Raw genomic sequence first — 25,478 nt, 5'->3', positions numbered from 1 at the left:
TAATTTTTAGCATGTTCAGTGTTTCGGTCCAAGAACCATTGTTCACTGACATTGTGGTCGCGTAATACTTCTTTATACCTTTACAAGTGAAGCATTGGGGAACATAGTGCAGTTTTATTATTTAAAAATATTGTTACAATCTGTTGGAGCACATAAGGCAAAGTGATGTTACAGAGATACAAACTATGAGAGCTTCGTGTTAAGACGACCGATCCAGTGAAAAATACTTGCTTTTGATACACCGGTCTAACCGCTCTGTAGAATGTATAGGGTAATGTATAAAAATTATAAGTGTTAGATACATGTATACTAATATAAGTAATTGTATTATTGGCATTATGGATGACACACTAGGTTGTTTGCAATTTATACAAGCACCCAGTTGCAACCTTTTGGAAACTGCAAACAACATTTAAACTGAAAAGTAATGTGAATGATATTCCTATTGTCTTTAAAATAGTATCCATACCAACCCAACAAAATTCATTTGTACATTTTTTAGTTGATTGTGCTGGCCAGGTAACTAACCATGTTTACAAACTGACATTAGATGTTTATGAATATTCAGGGTATAGAATAATATCTGCCTATCAAGTTAATTAGAGCTAATAAACTGGCCGTAATAAATTTAGCAACATGAAGGCATTTTAGCCTGGAAAAAAGTGCTTTTAGTCATTTTTAACCTGCAATATATTGGTCTGATCGTGTTTGTAACAACTTTGCTGAGACTGGGGAACACAGTCTAAACCATTGGGAATGCAGAGGCTACTTGTAATCCAGGAACATGAGAGACATCGTATGTCTGAATATTGACAGTGTGTCCAGCGATACTTGTTGTACACTTCCGTCCTGGTCTAGCCAGCATGCATAAGGTATAGAGGGCCATGTCAAACTCTGGTGATGTACCTGTAGGCATAATTTGCAAAGTTTGGGTAAAGAAGGCACAATGTAGGCTTAAAGTTTGGGTTACAAGCGCAAGCTGTAAGCTGTTGGATGCATGATAATCTCTCAAACACTTTTCTATACCTCATTGAAATTAGTAGCAGCAATGCATGTTCAAGTCTGGAGGTCAATTCTTTATACTGTATGAAAATTATTATATTACTTATCGAAGAAATTATAAAAAATACTCTCTCAACCTTGAAAGTATATCTTTGAAAGTAAATGTGTTCTCATCAATGTTGAATCTATTACATCTCCCCCATTGCATAACACACCTGCTCATAGGGAAGTGTTAGCTTTGTGGGTGATTAATCGCATATTGAAACCAATCTAGAATAGCTGAACTCCGATTATTTACGAGTGATATTCATGTGAAACAAATAAAAACAGCAGTTCTTTCTTGTATTAAAAAGAATATTTGTGAAGATGATTCCTAAAATTTTCAATACATAAGCATCGATATAGTTATTTTCTAATGAGCCTTGTGGCACTCACCTATGAACATTGATGCTCTAGTCTTGGTGAGTCCGTCCCAAGTCAGTCTGATCTCCATAAGGGCTGGCTATAAAAGAACGCACTAGTCAGGTATGTGCTACGTTGATATTTCTTTGTGCAATTAATAAACTTAGGGAAGCGTTCTTCAAACCAAACAGCCATAGGCATAAGCAGCAGGCACTTGTTGTAGGCTTCATTACTATGACACATGACAACATGATTACGTAAGATAACACACTGTGCCTGTTCTTTGCTTTACAAAGGCTTGACTTCAGTAATACTGTTGATGTGAAATAAGAAAAAAATAGTTTTATAATTTAATTATTGTATGATCCAGGCTTGGGGCCACTAGCAGTGCAGTGCACACTGCACTAGTGCAGTGCATAGTGCAGTGCAATTTAAAAATAGAAATGTTTAGTGCAATGCTAGTGCAAATTTGACATGAGTCCCTGGGTGCACTAGTGCAAGTGCAGTGCACAGTGCAACATAAAATGCTCTAATGCAATGCCTAGTACGGATTGGAAACTTTTCATAAATGCACTAGTGCAAGTGCAGTGCCTAGTGCGACACAGTATGCACTAGTGCAGTGCCAAGTGCATATTGAATATTATTATTTTCCTTTGATGGAGATGATGGAGATGGCATTACGTTTTACTTTAATATTGGTATTGAATATGGAACTTTGATATTTCTTTGCAATGTTGTTAACTACTCAAATGAGCATGTGTTTGGAGTTTCCATGAATCCCTAGAACTACAATCAAACCAACTTTATTTATTTACCATTTGTCTATTGTCTTGTCTATTTGTCTCCATGTCAGTATTTGTCGATGTACATGTAGGATTTCAGTTTAAATCTATCCTTGATAGAGTGGAAGTAACTTATTGACTAAATTTCAACTTTCAATAAGTTTCTTGTAAACTTATGTTTTTAAATACATGTATTTAAGTACCAATTACATATGCTTATGTACATATTCACAAGCAAAATGAGACCAATCCAGAGATGGTATGATTATATAATAAATGTAGGCATCTTTGAAGTAAAATGAAACTTGATCTATGAGTGATATGTTTATACCAGCGTGAGTGTGACACATCTCCGACCCAGACTTTCTTGAACATGACTAGAGGAATTTTGCCAGTAGGTACTGTAGCTGTAGTTGTCTGAAAGTCAATGGAATTTCTAAAGAGATAGTTTATAATAATTGCCCAACTGCAGCTCAGTGGTGTAATGAGTGCCTAGTGCATTTATGATTTTACACTGCTCTAGTGCTAGTGCAATGTCTAGTGCACAAGAATTTTTGCTATTGCAGTGCCTAGTGCATTTTTGACTTCACTTTTCGATGCACTAGTGCTAGCGCAGTGCCTAGTGCACAAGAATTTCTGCTAGTGCAGTGCCTAGTGCATTTTATATTATTACTATGCCATGCACTAGTGCTAGTGCAGTGCCTAGTGCACAAGAATTTCTGCTAGTGCAGTGCCTAGTGCATTTTATATTATTACTATATGCCATGTGCTAGTGCAGTGCCTAGTGCACCTTACTATCGTCTAGCCAGCAAATAGTGCAGTGCGCTCAATACTCACTAGTGGCCCCAAGCCTGATTGTATCTATTTTCTCTATTATAAGTTTGGCAAAAACTTGAATTTATTCCTACAATTCGAAGTGATCAATCATATAATGTTATCAGGTCATATAATATGTACCAGCGGATAAGTATATAACACCTATCATGTCTTGCTCACAGCTAATTGGTTCACTCTCACCTCAGCAACAGAGTTGGCTCCCAGATACTCTATGTTACCAGCCTTCTCTAATAGATACATCTGCACCCAACTATGGAATCCATTCACTTTGCTGCTTTTCTTCTCTCCAACAAACACATGTTCAAATCCGCTGCTGTCAGCAAAAGACATGCTGGATGATCGTCCATAGAAGTCAAACCATAGATCCCACAGGCGTGTGAACAGTTCTTCATGACTGCGGATTTCACCTAACATTGCCACAAAATTGCTTTCATATTAAGACAGAACTTCAGCAAAATTTTAATGCCAATTAGAGGCAGATAGGTATTTACGTGTATTATTTATCACACTTCAAGTTGTTATCCAAGGAACACCATCACCACCATCGCTATGACATAATACACTAAATAGCTGTACATTGTAGCTATACTACAAAGTACTACACGTACTTGATCATTTTCCCCATATAAGGCAATCAACTAGCATAAATATTCTCCTCAGGATCGGTCGTAGCTATAATCGCTATATGTAGTAGCTATAATCGCTAAGTAGTAGCTATAATCGCTAGATAATAGCTATAATCGCTAGGTAGTAGCTATAATCGCTAGGTAGTAGCTATAATCGCTAGGTAGTAGCTATAATCGCTAGCTAGTAGCTATAATCGCTAGGTAGTAGCTATAATCGCTAGCTAGTAGCTATAATCGCTAGCTAGTAGCTATAATTGTTAGGTAGTAGCTATAATTGTTAGGTAGTAGCTATAATTGTTAGGTAGTAGCTATAATTGTTAGGTAGTAGCTATAATTGTTAGGTAGTAGCTATAATTGTTAGGTAGTAGCTGTAATTGTTAGGTAACTAATGTACCTTTATGAAAAACATAACTTGACTTGTTAAAAACTAGCTATCTTAAGTTTTGCATACTACAGTGCAAAGCCCATTAAATTAGCGATATAATGTTACTCCATTTTACGTACATTTTAACATATTACAGCTTTTTATTCATCAACATTTAAAGGTTGGGCTTCGTTGTTAAAATCTTGAAAACTGAATACTATATCAAAAGTTAAACTGTCATATGAAGTTACGTCGGCATCGGCTGCAACACCTGTTGAGAGTCAGCTAAGGTTCACAGCATCTTTATTACTTGCCTGTACGGATGAAAACACTTTCAAGAATCTCCATCACTGGACTGGAGATAACATGTTCCAAAAAATTGTTTGTTTCCAACTGTTCATGGAAGGTAAGCTCTGGCTCTGGTTCATTGTTCAGAGGGTTGTAGTTGTCAAGGAGATTAATAAACAATCGATAGCTTGGGTTCTTCAGTTTAGTTTCATTCACCCAATAGAATAACCTATAATAGTTACATTAATTCTTTAAAACATGAGGTTCATTTGCTGTCACAGACCTCTCCTTGTCAATTTATGTTCTAACAGTTTATAAATAATATATTGTTTAATTTATGTTTTATTTTGTAAAAATTGTTTGCAGATCGTATGCGCAAACAGCACATAAGTTGTGTCACATTGGAGCCTTAGAATTTTGTATTTAATCAGCCACTGTATTTTCCTTCCCATTTTATTTATTCGAAACATAGTTTGAGAGCAATTTTGGTACTGACAGCATATATGTAGTATATATACATATAATAATAATATATATAATAAAAATAACAAATAATCTTATCAAAGTCTGTTTTTGATTTCAGTTAACACAGTTGCAACAGCAATGATGTAATTGTGCTAAAATTATTGTAGTCTGAGAATTGTATTTGATACTAATATGATCGTCTGCATATATGTGTTTACGATAGCCAATTTTTAGCATCAAATATGATATTTATGAAAATCGTCCGGAACTTCGAGTGTTAGCATATGTTTTGTCGTGTTAAATACTTTTAAATGCAAAGAAATTAGATTGAGTATATTATATCACCTTCCATTTGAGTCTTCATTCAATTTGATATCAGATGGCAGAAACCTTTGGTTATCTGCCTTCCATAGCTGGTCTCCAAGCTCCAGTAGCTCAGCGTCTGTTACCTTGGCTTCTACTAAACCAAAATAGACATAGACACTATATCAAGTATTTAACGCAAGAAAATTAAATATGTCTAATATGGTATTCTTTAGGGATGTGCAAAAGGTCTAGTGTTATGTTTAAATGACATTGCATTATAAGCAATAAGAGATTAGACCAACCATAGTTGTGTCTCGCCCCATAGTTGTGTCTCGCCATCTCCGTTTACATTAATCTCCTGATATTCATCTGATATATACACTCTAATTCACTAATCATTTCTGAACACTGTTATGAATAAATCAAAATTAAAAAATACTACGAACCAAATTTCTTTTTTTTGGGTTTGCAGCATGTTTCAGGCGTGTTTAAATTTTTTGATCGTTCTTAATAACAGCGATGACAATGCAGTACTCAATCAAGAGAAAGAATTGCCATGGTTACTGCAGCTACGCACCGTTTTCTGTGTCCGTTGGAGTTGTAGGGGAGTCCGAACAAGCGGACACGTAGTCATGACAACAATCCTCATGTTTACTGCAGTGTTTGTTACACTGACATGGTCTGGAAGAATCCCATTTATCTCCACATCTCCCAACACAGTTATCTGGTTAGAAATGAAAGTTGACTTAATACAAAAAACTTAAAACGCGCTTCTAATACGTCTGTGGGTAGATTCTACGGCTGTCTTACTTGTTAGGCTTTTAAGAAGCTAAAGTTAAAAATCCTTCAAACAACTTTTGCCAAATGTAATGAACATTACTAATGATAAAACTAAAAGGTGGAGACGAGTCGTTACCTGTACTAGGTGAACATGTTGAACTGTAGTCGGGGCAGCAGTCTCCGTATTTTAAGCAATGTTCGTTACACTGACAAGTCTTTGAGAAATCACATTTGTCACCGCATCTTCCTTTGCAATTATCTGTTGGAAACCATAACTAGTTAGTTGCCCATGTAAATCATAAACATGCTTGAATATCAACATTAAATTTCTCAAGTCTTCTATTCACAATTTTTAAAAAATTGTGAATATAAAAAATTGTAAAATTTTTAAGAATGTGCAAACAGAAATTGAGGCAAAATTAACGGATTGTCACATATTGGTAAAGGTAAGTTACAGTGTCTAGAAATTTATTTATTCAAGCAGTCTGTGGTTCACATAGACTTGGAGACACTGATAGGCTACTGTAACAGACTCGACAAGAAAGCAGCAGCGTAGTAAGAGAGTCGAATAGTGACCTTGCGCAGTGATGCTGCTCTTTATTGCTATCGTTAACAAGAGAAGAGCAAGGGTTGCCGTGTGTTTCATCACTCCTATAACCACTCCTATAACCACTTCTATAATCACTTCTTAACCTGTAATGTGATTCAGAATTTATTGCATAAAGTACACAATAAATACCGTATTTGGTTGTAATATTGCTTCAGAAATAGTAATGGAGGAGTAAACAAATTCAACAGGCTTTCAATTTCATTAAAGTTATGGAATTCCTTGATCAGCAGATGCAATAAACATCAGATTTGCTACTTAAATGATCATTTATTTGTAATGCTGTTGAGCAACCTTGGCTAGTTTATGTTTGTTAGCAATAATTCTCAATAATAATATTTTGAGGCATATAGAACTACATTAGGAGATGGGAAGTTATTAGTAAAAAAATCGAGTATATGATCCCTACCTTTTGAGGGAATGTCAGCTAATTCAAGAATTCAATGGCTAATTTTGATTTTTAAGAGCAAGTTTTGTCCTTTACCGCTGTTAAAGGTGAAGCAAAACTAGAGGTCCTGAATAGGATTTATCTCCCATGCTGCTCTTTGCTTCACTAAGGATGATGCTTGACAAAGCTGAAATAGTTGGAGTTGAGCATATCACTCCCAACGCTTACTCTTATGGTTTGCTCATTTTCATGGCATTCTATTGAGAACCATATTTTAGAGTTTGTGCACTCTGAAACGGTGCTAATAAACTACTTAACATGCTGTGAAGCAAGTTGCTTGAAACTTCCCAAGTTCCTTTATGGTAAAACTGAACAAGGACAAAGCAGCAGACTGGCAGAGATTGAGTACACTGTACATGGAGATAGAAATAGTTATCTTACCAGGCTGCTTCACAAGATTAGTAGTTGTGACTCGTTGAGATGCTTCCTGTGGTGTGATAATCAGTGTTCAAGAGTGAGCTTGTTATAACACGCTTGCATTCCTGAACCCTACTGTTTTCCAGAACATGAGGCAATATTTAGTAGCATGAAATATTGGTCAAGTCGCAAGAATTTGTATTTTATAGGCAAAACAAATTGCTCAATGTTTTCATGTTTACGCTGGTATTCTCAGCAAGCAATGATAAACGGATACAGCATGATGAGGGAATTATCTAAATATGTTTATATCAGCCTCTGAAATACTGTAACTGTCATCTAAGCATACCTAACCACAACCCAGAGATTTGTTTGTAAACTCTTACCAAAGTTAAAAATAATATTGTGGTAAATGAAGTCATATGCAGCATAGCAATATCTTCCTTATTTACTTCCAAATTAAAAAAAGTACATGTACATTCATCTTCATCAGGAAACACAACCAGTGCAATATGTTGGTTGGTTCTTATCTGAGTCATTCTTGCTGAGACTGGGGAACACAGTTTAAACCATTGGAAAGGCAGAGGCTACTTGTAATCCAGAAACATGAGAGACATCATATGTCTGAATATTGACAGTGTATCCAGCGATACTTGTTGTACACCTCTGTCCTGGTCTAGCCAACATGCATAAGGTATAGAGGGCCATGTCAAACTCTGGTGATGTACCTGTAATAAATAAGAAGTTGTTAACATTGTGTACACATCAACTGACCTGACTAGTGTCAACTAGTAATTGTTAACATTGTATACACATCAGCTGATCTGACTCATTCAACAAGTAGTTGTTAACATTGTATACACATCAGCTGACCTGACTACTTTTAACAAATAGTTGTTAACATTGTATACACATCAGCTGACCTGACTAGTTTCGACAAGTAGCTGTTAACATTGTATGCACATCAGCTGACCTGACTCATTCAACAAGTAGTTGTTAACATTGTATACACATCAGCTGACCTGACTCATTCAACAAGTAGTTGTTAACATTGTATACACATCAGCTGACCTGACTCATTCAACAAGTAGTTGTTAACATTGTATACACATCAGCTGACCTGACTAATTTCAACAAGTAGTTGTTAACATTGTATACACATCAGCTGACCTGACTCATTCAACAAGTAGTTGTTAACATTGTATACACATCAGCTGACCTGACTTGTTCAACAAGTAGTTGTTAACATTGTATACACATCAGCTGACCTGACTAATTTCAACAAGTAGTTGTTAACATTGTATATACGTCAGCTGACCTGACTTGTTCAACAAGTAGTTGTTAACATTGTATACACGTCAGCTGACCTGACTAGTTTCAACAAGTAGTTGTTAACCCTGTATACACGTCAGCTGACCTGACTAATTTCAACCAGTAGTTGTTAACATTGTATACACATCAGCTGACCTGACTAGTTTCAACAGGTAGCTGTTAACACTGTATACACGTCAGCTGACCTGACTAATTTCAACAAGTAGTTGTTAACATTGTATACACATCAGCTGACCTGACTAGTTTTAACAGGTAGCTGTTAACATTGTATACACGTCAGCTGACCTGACTAGTTTTAACAGGTAGCTGCTAACACTGTATACACATGTGAATGTAGATCCTAGCACATTATTTTTGATCAGTTATAAGAACTCTTTTATTAACTTAACAATTAATGTCTAGTTCACTATCTTAATGAGTTGAAGAATTTCCAAACTATGTTGCTCAAAAGTTATAATACAAAATAATAAAAACAATAATAAATAACTGGAAGCACTAGAGAACAGTAGGCCTATCTTGAATCCTATTAGAAGGCATACAGAAAAAGTATTCTATCTGCCTTTGATTCTCACCGACAAACATTGAAGCTCGTTCCTTTAGAAGCCCGTCCCACAATAAGCGCGCTTCCAGGAGTTTTGGCTAAAAGAAAAACGAAGAATATACTCATACCTGATAACAGAATGTCACATGGTTGAGACAAGTGGGAGCTAAGGTAATATCAGTGGTATTACCCAGCCTCCAGAGGTTAACAATGTGTTCCTAGAGATATGTTACCTTTACTAAGACCTGGAGCAATGTTAAACACTGCTATAGCCAAGCTATGAGCTGTGTAAAGTGGTTAAGGGGCCGATTCCTGGTATAGCTGCAACATTGAAGATGACACTTCATGGAAGCTATGCTATTGCTAATTTCTTCTCTTTGTAAGATTAGTATTTTATGGAACATTCTCACCCTACTAGTGTGGTTCATGAGGTATAATGTACAGTTCTGAGACAATCTCATGTATGCATGTATAACATTTTATTTGCATTGATAATAAACAGAATAATGTTTTTTATTACATACCAAAAAGAAAAAAATGAAATAATATAATCATTAAATAAAGGCTTAAGAAACTCTTCACTGAGAAATGCGGTTTATCAAAACCTCTGGCGAGGCAGCTGACCTAAGATGCTTGAGTATGTTGAGATGCTGACTCATGCTGACATCATCAATTGTGTTTACCCAGTCAGATGACTGCGTGTTGTTATCATTCAAATGCATAGACCTATTAACTATACTAATGCAGTTAATAGTTTAGTTAATAAGTCTATGTTCAAATGGTATAAATCCCTAATACATTCAGTTGAATGACAGAAACCATAAACTGAAAGAGTCCCTGAGAAATCTCTAAAGAAACTATCTTGTCCATTTAAGCTGTTTAAATTCATTCTAGAAGATCTCGTGTCTAATAACATCATTCACTTATATCTGTGCTAAATAAATTTTTGAATGCTTATCTATAACTCAAGAGAGTAGAAATAGTATTTTGTTCCTACGATCCTAAGTGAGCAATTATATAATGTTATCAGGTTATATAATATGTACCAGCGGATAAGTATATAACACCTATCATGTCTTGCTCACAGCTAATTGGTTCACTCTCACCTCAGCAACAGAGTTGGCTCCCAGGTACTCTATGTTACCAGCCTTCTCTAGCAGATACATCTGCACCCAACTATGGAATCCATTCACTTTGCTGCTTTTCTTCTCACCAACAAAAACATGTTCAAATCCGCTGCTGTCAGCAAAAGACATGCTGGATGATCGTCCATAGAAGTCAAACCATAATTCTTTCAGAGTGTTGATCAAGCCATTGGGTTCAATCTTACCTGTATATAGATAGACTAATTCAAGACAGTTTCGTAAATGGTTAAAGAGAAATAAGGTGTTATTGAACTTGTAAGACTCTGATGTTATGTTTATGCCTCACTATAGCCTATAAACAAAATCAATGTTGTATAATTTAAAGAACACGTTTTTAAAAATTTCTTTTTGCTGTGAAAGTTTTCCCAAAACCTTATTCATGTAGCGATACACTAACGACCACTGGATATTATGTATGTATCTCGATTTGGCATAGCTACATTTTGAGAAATTTAATCGACATTTATAAATCTCAGTGTTTGTTTGTCTATCTGTTATTCGTGTGTCCAATTATAGCAATAAAGTTATAGACACGAAAAGTGCACTTCGCACTGGATTTAAACTTGGAACCTCCAAGTCTGAAAACAGGCTTGCTAAACCACTAGACTATACATTGGTTAAGCAGATACATTGGCTGTACAGCGAATTAATTGCACTCTTAACTCGCACTCTTAAAGTGCTTGGAAAAATTCTATTGGCTATTACTAGCACGTTTGAAAATCATGATTGCATGAGAGATCATTACGTGACAATTATTAAACTGGCTTCAGATGCCAGAAGTTATTACCCGCGCACTACCGAGCATTCAGCTAGTTTTTACTATAATAAGAGCCGTTTCCGTCGCCACACTAAGAGCGTTAGAAAAAAGATCAACCACACGGAAATTGAACACAAGTATTCAAGTCAAAGCCAAATGCTTTACTACTGCACCACTCAAACACCTTTCTACATCTAAAAGTAGTTGTGTACATACTTATTACCCATGGCGATCTTTCATCTGACGCCGATCTGTCAGTGTAATAGTCTTAATAAAATCATTAATTGTTAGGTTTGTACATAACTTACCTGTAAGTATTGAGATAAATTCTGTTTCACATTTGTTTATGTTAGATTTTTTACATTTGTTAAAACTCTTAAATAAAAACAATTTTAGTTATTTATATAAATCAAGTCTAACTCTAAACAGAAGATTGTAAATGCTGCCTTAGCTCTGACTTGTCTGCCAAAACCCGTTTTGTATAAAAATATAGAATCTCATTTTTTGTGGTCTTTATTCAATTTGGAACGGTGTTATTTTTAGTTACATATAATAGATGAACAGCACTCATGACACAAATCTGTACGGTACTTTATATTATTTGTAAAGTTATTATAGGAAAGTCTATTTTGCCCACTATTTGGATATCTAATAACTAAGGCTGTATGTAAATCTTACCATAAATTATTGATATAATTTTATAAGTGCTCCATAGAAAAAGGTAGATTAGTGTTAACTTTGTATGTCCCTGTAAGTCTCCTAGACTTACAAGGCATTACATGGACATTATAATAGAACATTCTAGAACCTTCTAACCATGTATTTAAGCTTATCAGGATGTTCTTGTAGCTGATTTACAAGTTGGGTAGTTCATTGTAACAACTAGTGTGGAGGCAGTGAACCGAGACAAGGACTGGCTGCCCAGCCGATCCTGCGACCAACGCCGTGACCGGGCCAAGTCTCAGCACAGCAGGAGACTCGGTCGTAGGTGAGACGACTTGGCCTACCGATTCAAGCCAACAAAGAGCGGAGTAGAACCAACAAAGAGCTGGCGTACCGATACAATAATGGACAGAAGCCTAACAGTAACTGTGTATACGATGGAAGGAAATAATGCGGGGCAAAGATAGCAGTAGTCTCTCTGCGCGCTGTTCATTATATTGCACACACATCGATCACATTTACTTATATATATTTGTGAAATATATATTCATCTTGTTGCTTACACTCAGCGTATTTATTCTTGCTGCGCAGAAAAGGGAATCAGCACTTTCTTTCTTTACACTATTGTAGAACATAACTAATAATGTGGCCATGACTTCCTGTTAGGATTCCTCTAGTGTGGAAAAGTGCATGAGCTAATATCCTAGCATGATGTAATTTATAGGTTGCCCCATCTAGTCATTGAATTATGCATACAGCTAAATCATATATAAATATATGCTTTAGCTTTGCATAAGATTAAATAAGAAGATGAGAAAGGATGGTTAGAACCCTTGCTTGTCTGAGCACTTGAGAAATTGTGCAATCTTTTCGACTCCCATTATGAGCTCATTATGGTTATGAATTATGGATTATGGTTTAAAGTGAGTTCTTTTTAAAATTCTGTCTGAATCTGTACATTCAGCGTGGAGCAGCTTTAATACATACCGGCTCGTATAAGAACTCCTTCTATGATCTGCATTACATCACTATCTACAACGTGATTCAAGAACTGTAAGGTTTCAGCTGCCTCATTAGAGGTCAGAGGTGGCTCGAGCTCTCCGTTGATTGGGTTGTAGTTGTCTAGGAGGTCGATGAACAGAGCATAGCTTGTGGATGCAAGCTTAGCTTCATTCACCCAACTGAATAGTCTAAAACAACCAGCATAGCAATATAGACTTTAGAAATATGTTTACATCTCATGAAATTCAACAGGTAATGAACTTAAGCCAAAAATTTCTCAAAATACTGGCCTATATACATCAACTGGTAAAGAAAAGATAATTTCTCAGCTTAATTAAGAGTTAGATAAAGCTTCAGTGCATAGTTTTAAAATCTATTAAATCAGTCTATTCATAGTACATGTACATGTATAGGCTGCAGTTCTAATACAACGCTGTACCTAGCTTAAACTCATACACAATTGTTCTAGCACCATCTGACAAGCTTAGGTAGCCAACCTGTTTACCCTTTAATATTGCTGTCATCAGCAGCGATTCAATAAGGCTCAGTTGGTTACAGTTTATTACTTCACCTAGTAAGCTTGACAAAGAGAGCATAACTTCTGATGAAGTAAAATTGGGAACGATAAAATTTTTAAAAGCTTGATAGAATCAATTCCCCCAATTTAAACTTTTGGTATCTTTAAGGATGTTCAAGGTTTTTTATTTCCTTCTCTATTAGATTTTATATTTTTATTAGTTTAATAAATCTACAGATCAGAATAATATAGAGTACTAGTTTATATTTTGAGAAAAATAGAAGTCTCCTGGGACCATAAGGTTTGTTTGTCATTGATTCTAATTGCATCATTGTTCATATATGTTAGTTATTCCCTAACTTAAGGTGCAATCAGATTGAGTACAAGTTACCTCCCCTCTGAATCTACACTGAGGGAGATATCCGATGGTAGAAATTGCTGGTGGTCAGCATTCCAAAGCTGGTCTCCAAGCTGAAGTAGCTCTTCATCGGTGATTTCATCATTTTGCCCTAAAATGATAAAAACTTCATAGCAAAGGATCACAGCAAACTTAAAAATCACGTCTTTTACAATGATTGAAGGAAAGAGTGACGTGTCGTCTAAGCATACTACACATGCTCTACTTAATCTACAAGTTGTGACTTTTATATCTTATGCCATTATGAATTACTAAAAAGAACTACAATACTAGTAAAAATAACAAATTACTCTGTTAGTAGTATGTTCTGGATATAGGTATAGTTTAGGAGTTTTAGTAGCACATTGATTCAAGCGCAGCAGCAAATTCATATTCAGACATTCTGAGTATATGTATGATTTTACACACAACAGCCAATAAAGCTATTATCTGCAGCCAACAAATTAAATCATACAAATGACAACGAAGCTATCTACTTAAAACCATACTAGCAGTAAATGTCTCTGACCTCAACAGTTAACTAATTTAGAACAATTTTTTTCTCTGCAGTTTTTGATTTAAGAAGTAATATTTTTCACATATAGTTTTTTTATTGTTTTTCATGTGTGTATGTGGAATGTGTAAAAAACTGACTAGAATAAGTTACCTGGGCCACCCAAGCAGATGGAGCTGTAGTCATGGCAGCAGTCCCCGAACCTAGTACAGTGCTCATTACATTGGCATGAACGCGAAGTGTCTAAGTTGTCTCCACATCTTCCTTCACAACTATCTGCAGTTTAGAAATATACTATGAAAAAGCTATTCATATACTGTGGGTGGTCAATATATGATCTTGAGTTATGCATAGTCTGTATCAATACTTTGCACACCTGCACTGAGGAGTTGTCTTCTGCCGAGGTGTTAGTAGAGCAAAGTAGGCATCTAGAGTCAATGCTCACAAAGTACGCAAGATGGATTAAGAAGAACAAGTTTACTTCTGCAGAATGTAAAGATAGTCCTGAAAAGTGATTAGGAGCAAGGTGCAGCCAATACCAGCAAAGCCATTGAGCTAAACATTCTTGCACACTCCTTTAATTCTGGGAGGCAAGGGTGAGGAATGCGTTAGCTCTACCGAATCACACTGAGGCGGTGTGGTGTGCTACTGGTGTTGCAGTAGCTAGACATATGTAAGCAAAACTATTTATGCTTACATGTGAACAAAGGCAGCGATATGTAGACATGCTGTTGGCTAACCAAACAAAGAGGCAAAATTTGAACTACACTTGTAAGTCGCACCCTTTTGCGGAGCTCAATTTAGTATATACATGTAACTCCTGCTTAAAGGAGAGTTAACACGCACTCACCAACAGCTTTACAGAAATAACTTACAAGACACTCAGAAGAAGTCTTGAATTTGGCATCAAAACCTATATGACTAGCTTGTTCCAACAATGACTATGTACTCAGTCATTTTCCAATTTGTGACCAAGTACAGTAACCTTAGCTCATTTGAGCCTAAAATGATGGCGGCTTTGCAGTGAGGGTATTGGCTGCATCTGCAATGAGCAGAGCCTTCAAATACGAATGACACAAAACTCACACTATCTAGTAATGTTCACTGCGGTATTTGCATAAACTCTGTCAGATAAATTTTAAAACCCCGCCTGGTCTTTAACATTGTTACTGGTTGCTCTCATTGCTAAAATACTCATTCTGTTATGAATATTTCAAAGAAAAAGGTGCAAAGAGTAACACAGACTTTTATTAAGACTCATTATCTCATTCTGGTTACAAATAGATTTAGTAAAACACTATAATAAGAAAACTATTAAAATATTATATTAAGGAAATTATAAAAATATTATATTAAGGAAATTTATTACAATATTGTATTAAGACAATTATTAAAATATTATATTAAAGAAATTATAAAATATTATATTAAGGCAATTCATGATGCAATGTTATATTAGTTCTATTTTTGAGCCATTTTGACTAATTTTGTTATTATATGGATTTTGTAGACTTATTAAGTAGAATTAAAAATATCTTTTATTTCGAGTACAAACATTGATTCTAGCCAGGAGAGCGTACTCACCTCAATACATGCACGCGCCGGTTGTCTCTGTCCTACCATATCTCACACATTCATTCACACACATTCATTCACACACAATTAGACATTACCCACAATTCTTTTTCCGTGCCTTTCAATAAAAAAACATATTTGTAATGATAGATCTTTTTGCCATCAATAATATTTATATGAATTTTAATAATGAGATTTGTAAAGCTAGTATTAATATCACTATATTTCTTTTCTAGTCAAACACTTGCCTGATAAGAGGTTAGCTTCAGCACTCAGTATTAATAACGGCAGCAGAAGGATTGGCAGCATCCTGATAGGACTCTATGTAAGATATAAACTTATTCTATAAACAGAGTAAAGAATACAACAAATAAACATGAATGAACAGATGAACTGGAATGAAAAGTGACTTACCAAATTACTGACAATGTTTAGAATAGATTGGCTGCTTGCGCTACCTGCTCGTGTTATAGTCACACCGGCTCTCAACATTTTATTATCATCAGCTGTTAGCTTCACAAGTTGTTGGCAACATCGTAAGGGTCCTTAGTCTAATCTCACATGTATGGCTTTCTCACAGGTTAGCCATGATGATGAGTTATACCACGAACACATCCACATGGCGCAGTGAAACATGAATAAACAGAATAACGATTGTTTCATATCATCATCAGACTAGAGTTTCATTTGAAAATTGAATGCACTGCGCTTTATAGACCGATGCTTGATTTTATTATACGTTAGTTTTGATGTAACTTCTCAAGTCATAAAACTGTCTGTAAACGTATAGATAAATATAAGTTTCTAGAACAATAATCATAAAAATAGACATAGCAGCTCACACAAATTAGGGAAGCTGACAACACCCCAACTGATAAATTTCTGAAGGCAACTGATTTATGTTTCAACAAAAATAATAAGTGGATTATGTTTTTATTAAAATGTATTAAAACTTTGCTGTTTTAATCGATAGTTTGCTGCCATTGCATAAGTGAAATTTTATGGAATCTTTTCATGCTTGTAATAATTTTGTTGCTTCAATACTTAAAATTTGGTCAGCAGTTTTGTCAGCATAATATAGAAGTCGGTAGCTTGCGTCAAATACGCAAGAGTTGAGATGCGGAGCGTATTGAAGTTGAGCGAAGCGCGCAGGGGCTGATGTACTTGTTGCTTAAAATGGAAAGAGACAGCGAGTAGAGACGATGGCTGTAAGATACGCTGATTGTCTGCATGATGTGTAATAAGCTAAAGAAAAAAGGAAGAGATATGACACTGAATCGTCGAATCACATTACTGCAAGACTAAGAGCTGCATGAGATATCCTTGCAAGATATATACTGATCGTTGATATTCTTGGTAGAGGTAAGTCATATATTGATAAACTGTGGTGATGCACTGCCATTTCTAGAATCGACTATCAACAACCATACATGTGAACTATTTAAGTAAGTTAAGCATTGTTAGTTACCAAGTAAATGATTTATTTATGAAAAGTACATGCTTCTCAATCTCTCATATTTCACTTATAGAGGTGCGCTGGTGAAGACACACAGGGAATTGAAAGTTGGCCAATGGCGTTCTTTCTCCTAAGAGGGTTGGTTCTTTAACGGTCATTCCTGCAGAGGTTCATCAAATAGTACAAGAAGAACAAGTAGCAGTTTGGCAGTGGTAGTTTGATAAATTGAGTTAAGATAGACAACAACTCACCTTTTTGCTCGATGATGTCATCCTCGAAAGTTTTTGTTTTATTCTACAGAGGGAATGAAATGACAGAATTTGCAGAGCATAGATAACCAATATTATGAAGGACCTAATGAAACTCTTAAGAGAGATATAACCAACTAAACAGATATTAACATCTACTATATATATTACAGCTGCACAGTCGCTATGATTCAGCATGACATCTACACAGATGTAACGTGTCATATCTACTGATACGGAAAGTGTCTGATTTGACCTGAACCTTGTTTCATCGACCAATGATGATAAAAGCAAATCATGCCGTGTGGGAAAAGAAGAGCAATCAATCTTTCTTGTCAGTAACAAAAAAGGACACTAAAGCCTACAACCAAACTCCACTGCCATGAATTGTTGCTAATTGAAATTCTTTCACTTTTAAACTTTCTCTGGGCAACTTTATAGAGACAAATGTAACATTTGAAGTGAGCCGTTTGTATGAATTATTTAACCCAACTCTGCTACCTCATCCACCAAATGATATGATGTTTTATGTCTGCATGACATTTTACTTTCCTAATACAAGCCTCGCCTAATTGCAAGCCATTACAGTAAACCCTCGCCTCATTGCAAGCCATTACAGTAAACCCTCGCCTCATTGCAAGCCATTACAGCAAACCCTCATCTCATTGCAAGCCATTACGGCAAACCTTCGCCTCATCGCAAGCCATTATGGTAGACCCTTGCCTCATTGCAAGCCATTTAAGATTTTAAGTGAAAGATGGTACATCTGCAACTACAGAAACATGGACAGATTAACTGATAATGTATACACGTGGACAGAAATAAGCTAAAACATACAAATGATAAATGTGCTAGATTAGAATCTCCCGCAAAGGTTAATTCTCTTTCCTACAGTTTAGGATACATAGGATTAGTGTTTATTGACACTACAGTAAGCCTCTGTTTGCTAACATTCAGAGGTCATAGTGAAGCTTGTCCAAGTATTCCTTTTCAAGACTATGGCAACCATGCAAGGGAACGCAACTACTAATCTTTACTTTTAATTAGATTTTTGACAGCAATGCATCTATTTCCGAAGTTTTTAAAGATACATTTTTGTAATGTTCAGCTTATTTTTACAAGTCAACTGAGTTAGTAAGAACATCACAATTCTCATATGTCAGATGTCAGATGTCAGGTGTCATTCTTTTACATAACGTAGCTGTAATTGTGGTTGGTTGATTTAAAAAGCTTCTGTTTCCATGCTTCTATGTCTACCCTGCTCTGTTTCCTCTGCTTATTCTATGAAAATTTTAACTGACCGTTCATCACGAAATAAATATACAATCTAGATAGCTGTACAATTATTTATGTCCTTTACTGAAGGACAGAATGAACATGGAGCTCTGGAACAGTACATTCGTAACAAAGGCTGCTCAAACCTGTGTTACGAATGCTGCATTTATCATCTTAAGAATAATAATAGCAATGATAATATTTACTATAATGAAAATAATAAGAATCTGTTTGAAACCACAGTTAAATCGTTAGCAAAAAAATTACACCATGCAGGAGTTGAACCCAGATAATCTGTTTTGAAGCCTAGCATACTACCAACTGCGATACCAATCTCTCCACTCCCTACTGATGCTGATCATGGAATAATTATGCATATAGTTACTACACATGATCTCTCATGGGGCACGAGAGTGTCAAGGTGCTTATTAATGCTCATAATATACATCACAAAATACTGTGAACTTTGTTTTAAAATAGCCCATGCCATTGCGAGAAACGCTGCATTCTCAAAATATTCTCAGTCTTCACTAAGCATCAAAATCCACTATTGGATTTTATTCGAATCATCTAAAAAAAACTGTCAAAAATAAAAAAGCAATGACAATTTAAAAAAACAAATTTAGTAGTCATTCCAATTTGCAATAAATATTGCAGTCATTAGAATAATGTCAGTGACAGCCCATCTGAGACAGCTATGTAAACACAACCACTTATACGTAAGAGGATTAGAGTGGACATACCTGCATGCTACCTGAAATGTGATGAATTTTGGTCATTGCTGTAGCAACTGATAATCTGTTCTAATAACATTATATTGGAACATAATCTTTTGTAATTGTATAGCCAACTAATTTTATATTATGTGTAATTAAGGGATAAACTGTTCATAATCTGTTAAGCAACAGCAATTTGGAGCTGAGAACTAATAATATAAAATAACTAGCTGTGCCTCCCGGCGTTGCCCGGGTATTAAAAATTAGCTCATAAACAATGGGAATGGATGAGATTTGCTTACCACTTGCTCGCAGGCAACTCTCCAGCAAGTGGCAGGCCATTGCCAAGTGACTTGGCACATTGTCAATGAAAAATTCCACCAACCTAGTTAGTAAGCTTCAATAGGCAATGACATTGCGTCAGCATTGTTGTCCAGTTAGACTATTCTAATAATAGCTATAGCCGGAACGCAAACAGACATACAACATACAGGCATGAAACATACTTTGAGAAATATATATATAGATAATAATATAATATAATGATAAAAAACTAATGCACATAATGTGTTCTAATAGCATTTGTACTAATCCCTCTCAATTCAAACATGCATAGGTTAGAGACCAGATAGTTTACGTTGAAAATAACATGTGATGCAATTTACAAGTTTAAAACACATGATGGAAGGTAAACAAGGAGAAAGGTAAATATGAGGAAAAGTAAGCATAGAGTAGAATTAAAAATTGGGGAGTTCTCTCATCTTTGTTAATGGTCAACCGAAAGCTAACTTGATCTGTTAATTGTCTGTGTTGAAGAGTTGGTAACTAAACAAAATGTCATAACCGTGAAATTTTTACGGGTTTAGCTAGTTAAGACAATTACCGCTTGAAATACCAATAAAGATACTTGTTAGCTAAACTAACAAACTCAAACTGTCTTATCTCTAAAAACCTGTTCATTTGGAAGCACAGTATTTTAACATGCATGGCACCCACTAGACTAGGGCTGCGTGTCATCAACTTGTATATGTTCCATGTTCAATTATAGCGTTCAATGTTTAGTGTTTATACCTTCATCAATGTATCTAGTGCAGGAGAAGATCATGTTAGATACAAACCAAACATTAGCCTCAGTGTGGCACATGGTTTAAGTACTTCCGACTTGACAGCTTTATCTTATGACAAAGAAATTAGCCTAAGTGCCAAAGTAATGATAACATATTTCCTCTTTTCATATTCTTAGACTTTGATGTCTAAAAGTTGAAGAGATTTTTGGTTTCACTTGCATAAAAAACACAATAAAAATTTGATATATACATGTACTAGTATATACACATATGTTAACAAAGTGCTCTGGCAACTGCTTCAGTATGTTTAGTTTAACTTACCCAACCATGCCAAATAACTTACTAAACCCATAAAAACAAATCATCAAACATATGTATAAAAGATTGACCACAACAGCCCAACTGGCCCTACAGATGCTAGGCTAATAATTTGCACCAGCTGAAAAGCAGGTAAAAAGATAATTTATATATTACATATAAAGTAGCTACCCACTAGCTATGTGTCTCGCTGCCAAGTGCACTTTTGAAAAACAATATATGTCGAAATGTTTTTCTGAGCTGAAGGTTTTGAGAATATAAATTTAACCTGTAGTTACTGAAAAAATAGGGCAGAAGTTGTTACCTCTTGTCCAGCACGTCACAACTGAACTTTGCATTAAGATGTTCAATTCAAAGAACACATAGCGTTGTGTACGCGCGTCACGCTAGACATTTTGCTATTTCTAATCAAATCTGCAAGTTAAACGAGGGAAGTAACAGTCAGGACTGTAATACAACTAATTAGTTTACTTATCTGCGTAATAAAAAGGAGAGACAAGAACTAGTGCTCTGCATGTTATAACTAGAATAACAGGAACATCAACCAACCATGCTACATCTATTATAAACTATTCACTAGTCTCAGGTAAGCTGCTCGTAAGTTTGGTGCTTGAAAATACATTCATACAACAAAATCTTTTGCGTACTTTTACAGTTTCCAACTAGGCGAAAACAACACGGGCAGACAGCAAACCATGTTTTGTACCAACTGCAACCACAATAACTAACTAGAATTATACATTAGTCAAACAATCAGTAGCAGGTCAACTTGTTTTCAGCAATTACTTTATTTACATTCATGTTCTACAAATTGCGCTAAAGTGTTCTGCTAAATCAGTGGTTTTTAACCTGGGTTCAATTGAACCTTAGAGGTTTGATCAAGCTCCTACGTGTTTGGTTAGTCACTCTCAGAGGTTCGGTGGAGGTCTCTCAAAAGCAACAGAAGAAGTTCCATTGATTTGCAAGGTCATGTCTTGATAAAAAGATATGTAATTTGTTGTGAGTTCATGCACTGTAGTGGTCTGATTCTGTGAACACAGTGCTGCAATGCAGTAATGCACAATACATTTTGTGCACCAGGAAAATGTATACCTGCCTTGAGTGTAAAAAAAATTATATTAAATTTCTCAATAAAGAAAGGCTCAGTGAAAGCACACAGAAAACTGGTGGCTTCAGTACGTCCAACAAGGCTAAGAGCCACTGTACTAAACAATTATTTTTCAGTCTGTAAATAAGTGGAGATTTGCTTGCAAGTTGCATGCTGCAGTCACCTGGTGTAAACATCAGATGAGATAACAACTCATCCTTCTACATGAGCACCAGGAGACTGCTGTATTTTAGAGACAGAATGTATTGCAATGAATAGCCAGCTGTAGGTGTACAGATCTGTAACATTTAGACCTGTAGTTGGTATTGTTGTAGTTGTATTGGTTACGCGTTTAGATATTGCATTGAAGGTCAAACGAAAAGTGCCACAGGAAATCTGTAACCATTCCAGCCGGTTTATGTTTTAATGACGCTGTCGTGATGACACACTGGGCGATCAATGAGCCTATCGTACACCTCCAGGGGAAAGCATTGACAATCTCTATGTGCAAAAGAACTCTGGCCTAAAAAATGTAAGAAATTATTATGACAGTTGATTCTTCAAATAGAAATGCTGTTATGATTTGCTTAGTTCTAAACCTAATTCTATACTAGAAACATTTCAGGCATATTCGTTCAATAGGAAATAGCACTCATAACGGTGTTACAAAGGTTGATAAAACTATGACAACTAGATACAAGTCTAAGATAAATTGGTGCAGGTTTATGGATCTGCCTTGTGCTACCATATCTTAACAGGTGTTTACCGGTGACTGTCAAAGGCATATAGCAGAAGTCTATCTAATTCAAGTTTGATTAACTATTAAAAAGAATTGAACTTTTTTTGAGTGGCTGAAATGAACCAGTAATATGCTCAATATTCTGTAGAAAACTTCTATTAACAAACATGTACTAAAATAATGAAATCTGAGACAGTTCTGAAAATGATCATGCACTAACATTTGTTTGTTTAGAAACAACATTGTTTCCTTGCAATAATTAGATGTAATTATAGAAAATATTTCACAGGGTTTCTGAGAAAACAATTTGGGAATTTGCTTTACAACTCTTTAATTTAAATTTAAACATTAATTTTAATCCAACACATTGTTTTAGATATTACAATGCAAAATGTATAGATCATTGCTATCAACCAATACAATGTATATATCCTTACTCACAGCCGACACAATGTATACTCCACTACTATTAGCCAATACATACAATGTATATATCATTACTACCAACCAATACAATCTATATATATATATCAAAACTCAAATTTAATATATATCAAAATTCAGAAATGAAATATCCGTTTTATGCTGGATTTGATCTCGAAACCGCTCGCTTGCAGGCAAATATCTTACCAATCAGCTATGCAAGATGCATTGAATTCTAAAGTGATACGAGCCGCTATGCCGGTTAAAATAGGCATAGCACTCTATGTTACACAACACAATGTGACTAAAGCTTGCTCTCACGGCTTATGTTGGTAAGTTTAGTAATACGGATAGTAGCGTTCTCAAATTAGTCTTTGGCAATGTGCCAGGCTGATAGCAAGTGGCAGGCAACAACATTACCAGCAACTGTTTAGTGTTTATAAGCTGTTTTTAATACTCGTGCAACTTCGGGCATTCATGTAGTGTATATATTATCATTGCTATCAGGCAATACAATGTATATATCATTACTATTAGCCAATACAATGTATATATCATTACTATCAGTTAATACAAAGTATAAATCATTACTAACAGCCAATACAATGTATATCGTTGTTGTCAGCCAATACAATGTATATATTATTACTATCACCCAATACAATGCATTTATCATTGTTGCTGGCCAATACAATCACATCTTTGTGAGATATGCATGCCATTGCCTGCTCTCATTGACTTATGCTCACTTGAATATCTATTTAAGCATTCATGTACATAATCACTGATCAAAACAATTGAAATTTGACACAGAATAATGAAATATTAATTTTTCTGTGTCTTTAGGCTATTAATTATACAACTGCTGGAGAAGAAAAGTATCAGTCCACATTATGCATACCATAAGCATGGTAACACTGTCAGCAGCAGTTAACAGGAAGTACCTACCACAAACTAGGTCACTATCATTGGAACATTTTCATTGCATGAAAGAATACCTATATTAGAGTGGAACCAACAGAGTTGCAAGAAGAATTGAATACCATTCAGCTTCCAAAAACCCTGCATTTAGAGACGCTACCATCTGATGGTGTCAACACAGTCCCAACTTTCTCACCTTCTGTGAGCCTGTGACTAGCCACCTGAGGCGTCTAGTCACAATCACTGCTCGCACCCAAGCCCGAAATCTTCTGCGAGGAGGAGGTCTGACATTGAGCACCGAATGTTGACAGCGCCAATGTTGGTCAGTTTCGTTATGACCTTTTGCTCACATTCCTAAATATTTGTATAAATATGTAGTCAAATCTAGCCTAAGGTCATATAATTCTGCTACAGAAACACATGAACGTTAATTGCTATCATCTCTCAGTCAAGGTACACAACCTATACGATGCGAACACAAGGAAACATGCAAAGGTTTGAAATAAACTGTTTCTCTACTGCAAAACTGAAACTCAGGTAACAGAACAATTTCTGCTGCCTAACCAATAACATGAACACAAACAAATTTATTTATGTACATAAAAGCATCTTAATGATACACTTGATTAAATCGATGAGATTGATTGGCTGACAAGGCATAACTGTTTCGTGGGACTTGGATGGATATCTTCTCAATTAATCGCAAGCATTAATGCTACAAGCATTAATTTATAAAATACTTTCCTAACACGATGTACCGCTTGGAGTATAACAAATACTTCTTTGTTAATTGATTTGACTATAGACATGATAGAAAACACGCGATGCCTTTTGCAAACATCATTGCTGAAACAAATTTGCTTGCGGAGAACTTTATTTGATAAATATTTTTTGTGTTTTAAAGAATGAAAAAGCGTCGACTCATCAACTGGCTTTTTGATGACTGACTAATGAATATGCATGTTCTCTATTTAACTGGATGCACTGCATATCAGAATACTATCAACCCCTCTAATACAATGCCTGGGCTAAGTTTGGCCAATACCCGACTGCATTGCAGACATTCATTTAATACCGCAAAATTGGGTAAGATACTGCTATATCTTGGCTTTTTATTCGAATCCATTATTTTACAGTCAAACCAATTTGACGAAAAGATCTAATCTAAAAATACTGAAAAGCAACAAATTTGCAGAAACTAAAGCTGAATAATTCCATAAAAATTGAGAAAATTTCGTTCGCTTTACCTTATAGCCTCCCAACTGAAGCTTTACCTCATAGCCTCCCAACTGAAGTTTTACCTCATAGTCTCCCAACTGAAGCAGAAGAACTTTCTTCTGATAAACTAAACCTATCGTGTCCCCCCAATTGAAGAAGAAAAATGTCTTTTTGATGAGACCTCTCACTCTTGCCTCAGTTTTTCTCGCGTGACTATACAGATTTGTTATAACTGACCTCCACCGGAGAGATAGGGGAGACAAACCTCGTAAAAACAAAGCAAGATTTGTAACTGGAAACATT

The 25,478-nt window shown here is 35.5% G+C and overlaps 1 protein-coding gene across 1 annotated transcript; it reads right to left on the bottom strand.

The window, feature by feature from the left end:
- Window positions 1–94: 94 nt before the first annotated feature.
- Window positions 95–18,118, bottom strand: LOC137390732 (uridylate-specific endoribonuclease-like). The gene is given in 16 exon segments (XM_068077055.1): window positions 95–906; window positions 1,438–1,504; window positions 3,204–3,409; window positions 4,310–4,530; window positions 5,112–5,226; window positions 5,650–5,796; window positions 5,989–6,111; window positions 6,429–6,540; window positions 7,835–7,992; window positions 9,169–9,235; window positions 10,244–10,467; window positions 12,690–12,892; window positions 13,613–13,730; window positions 14,286–14,408; window positions 17,415–17,457; window positions 18,098–18,118. Coding segments are annotated over 16 exon segments (2,112 nt in total). The 3' UTR covers window positions 95–742.
- Window positions 18,119–25,478: the final 7,360 nt, after the last annotated feature.

Source organism: Watersipora subatra, chromosome 3 (assembly GCF_963576615.1).
Source record: "Watersipora subatra chromosome 3, tzWatSuba1.1, whole genome shotgun sequence".
In the NCBI taxonomy this organism is placed as follows: Eukaryota; Metazoa; Bryozoa; class Gymnolaemata; order Cheilostomatida; family Watersiporidae; genus Watersipora; species Watersipora subatra.
This window is presented reverse-complemented; position numbering and strand designations above follow the sequence as displayed.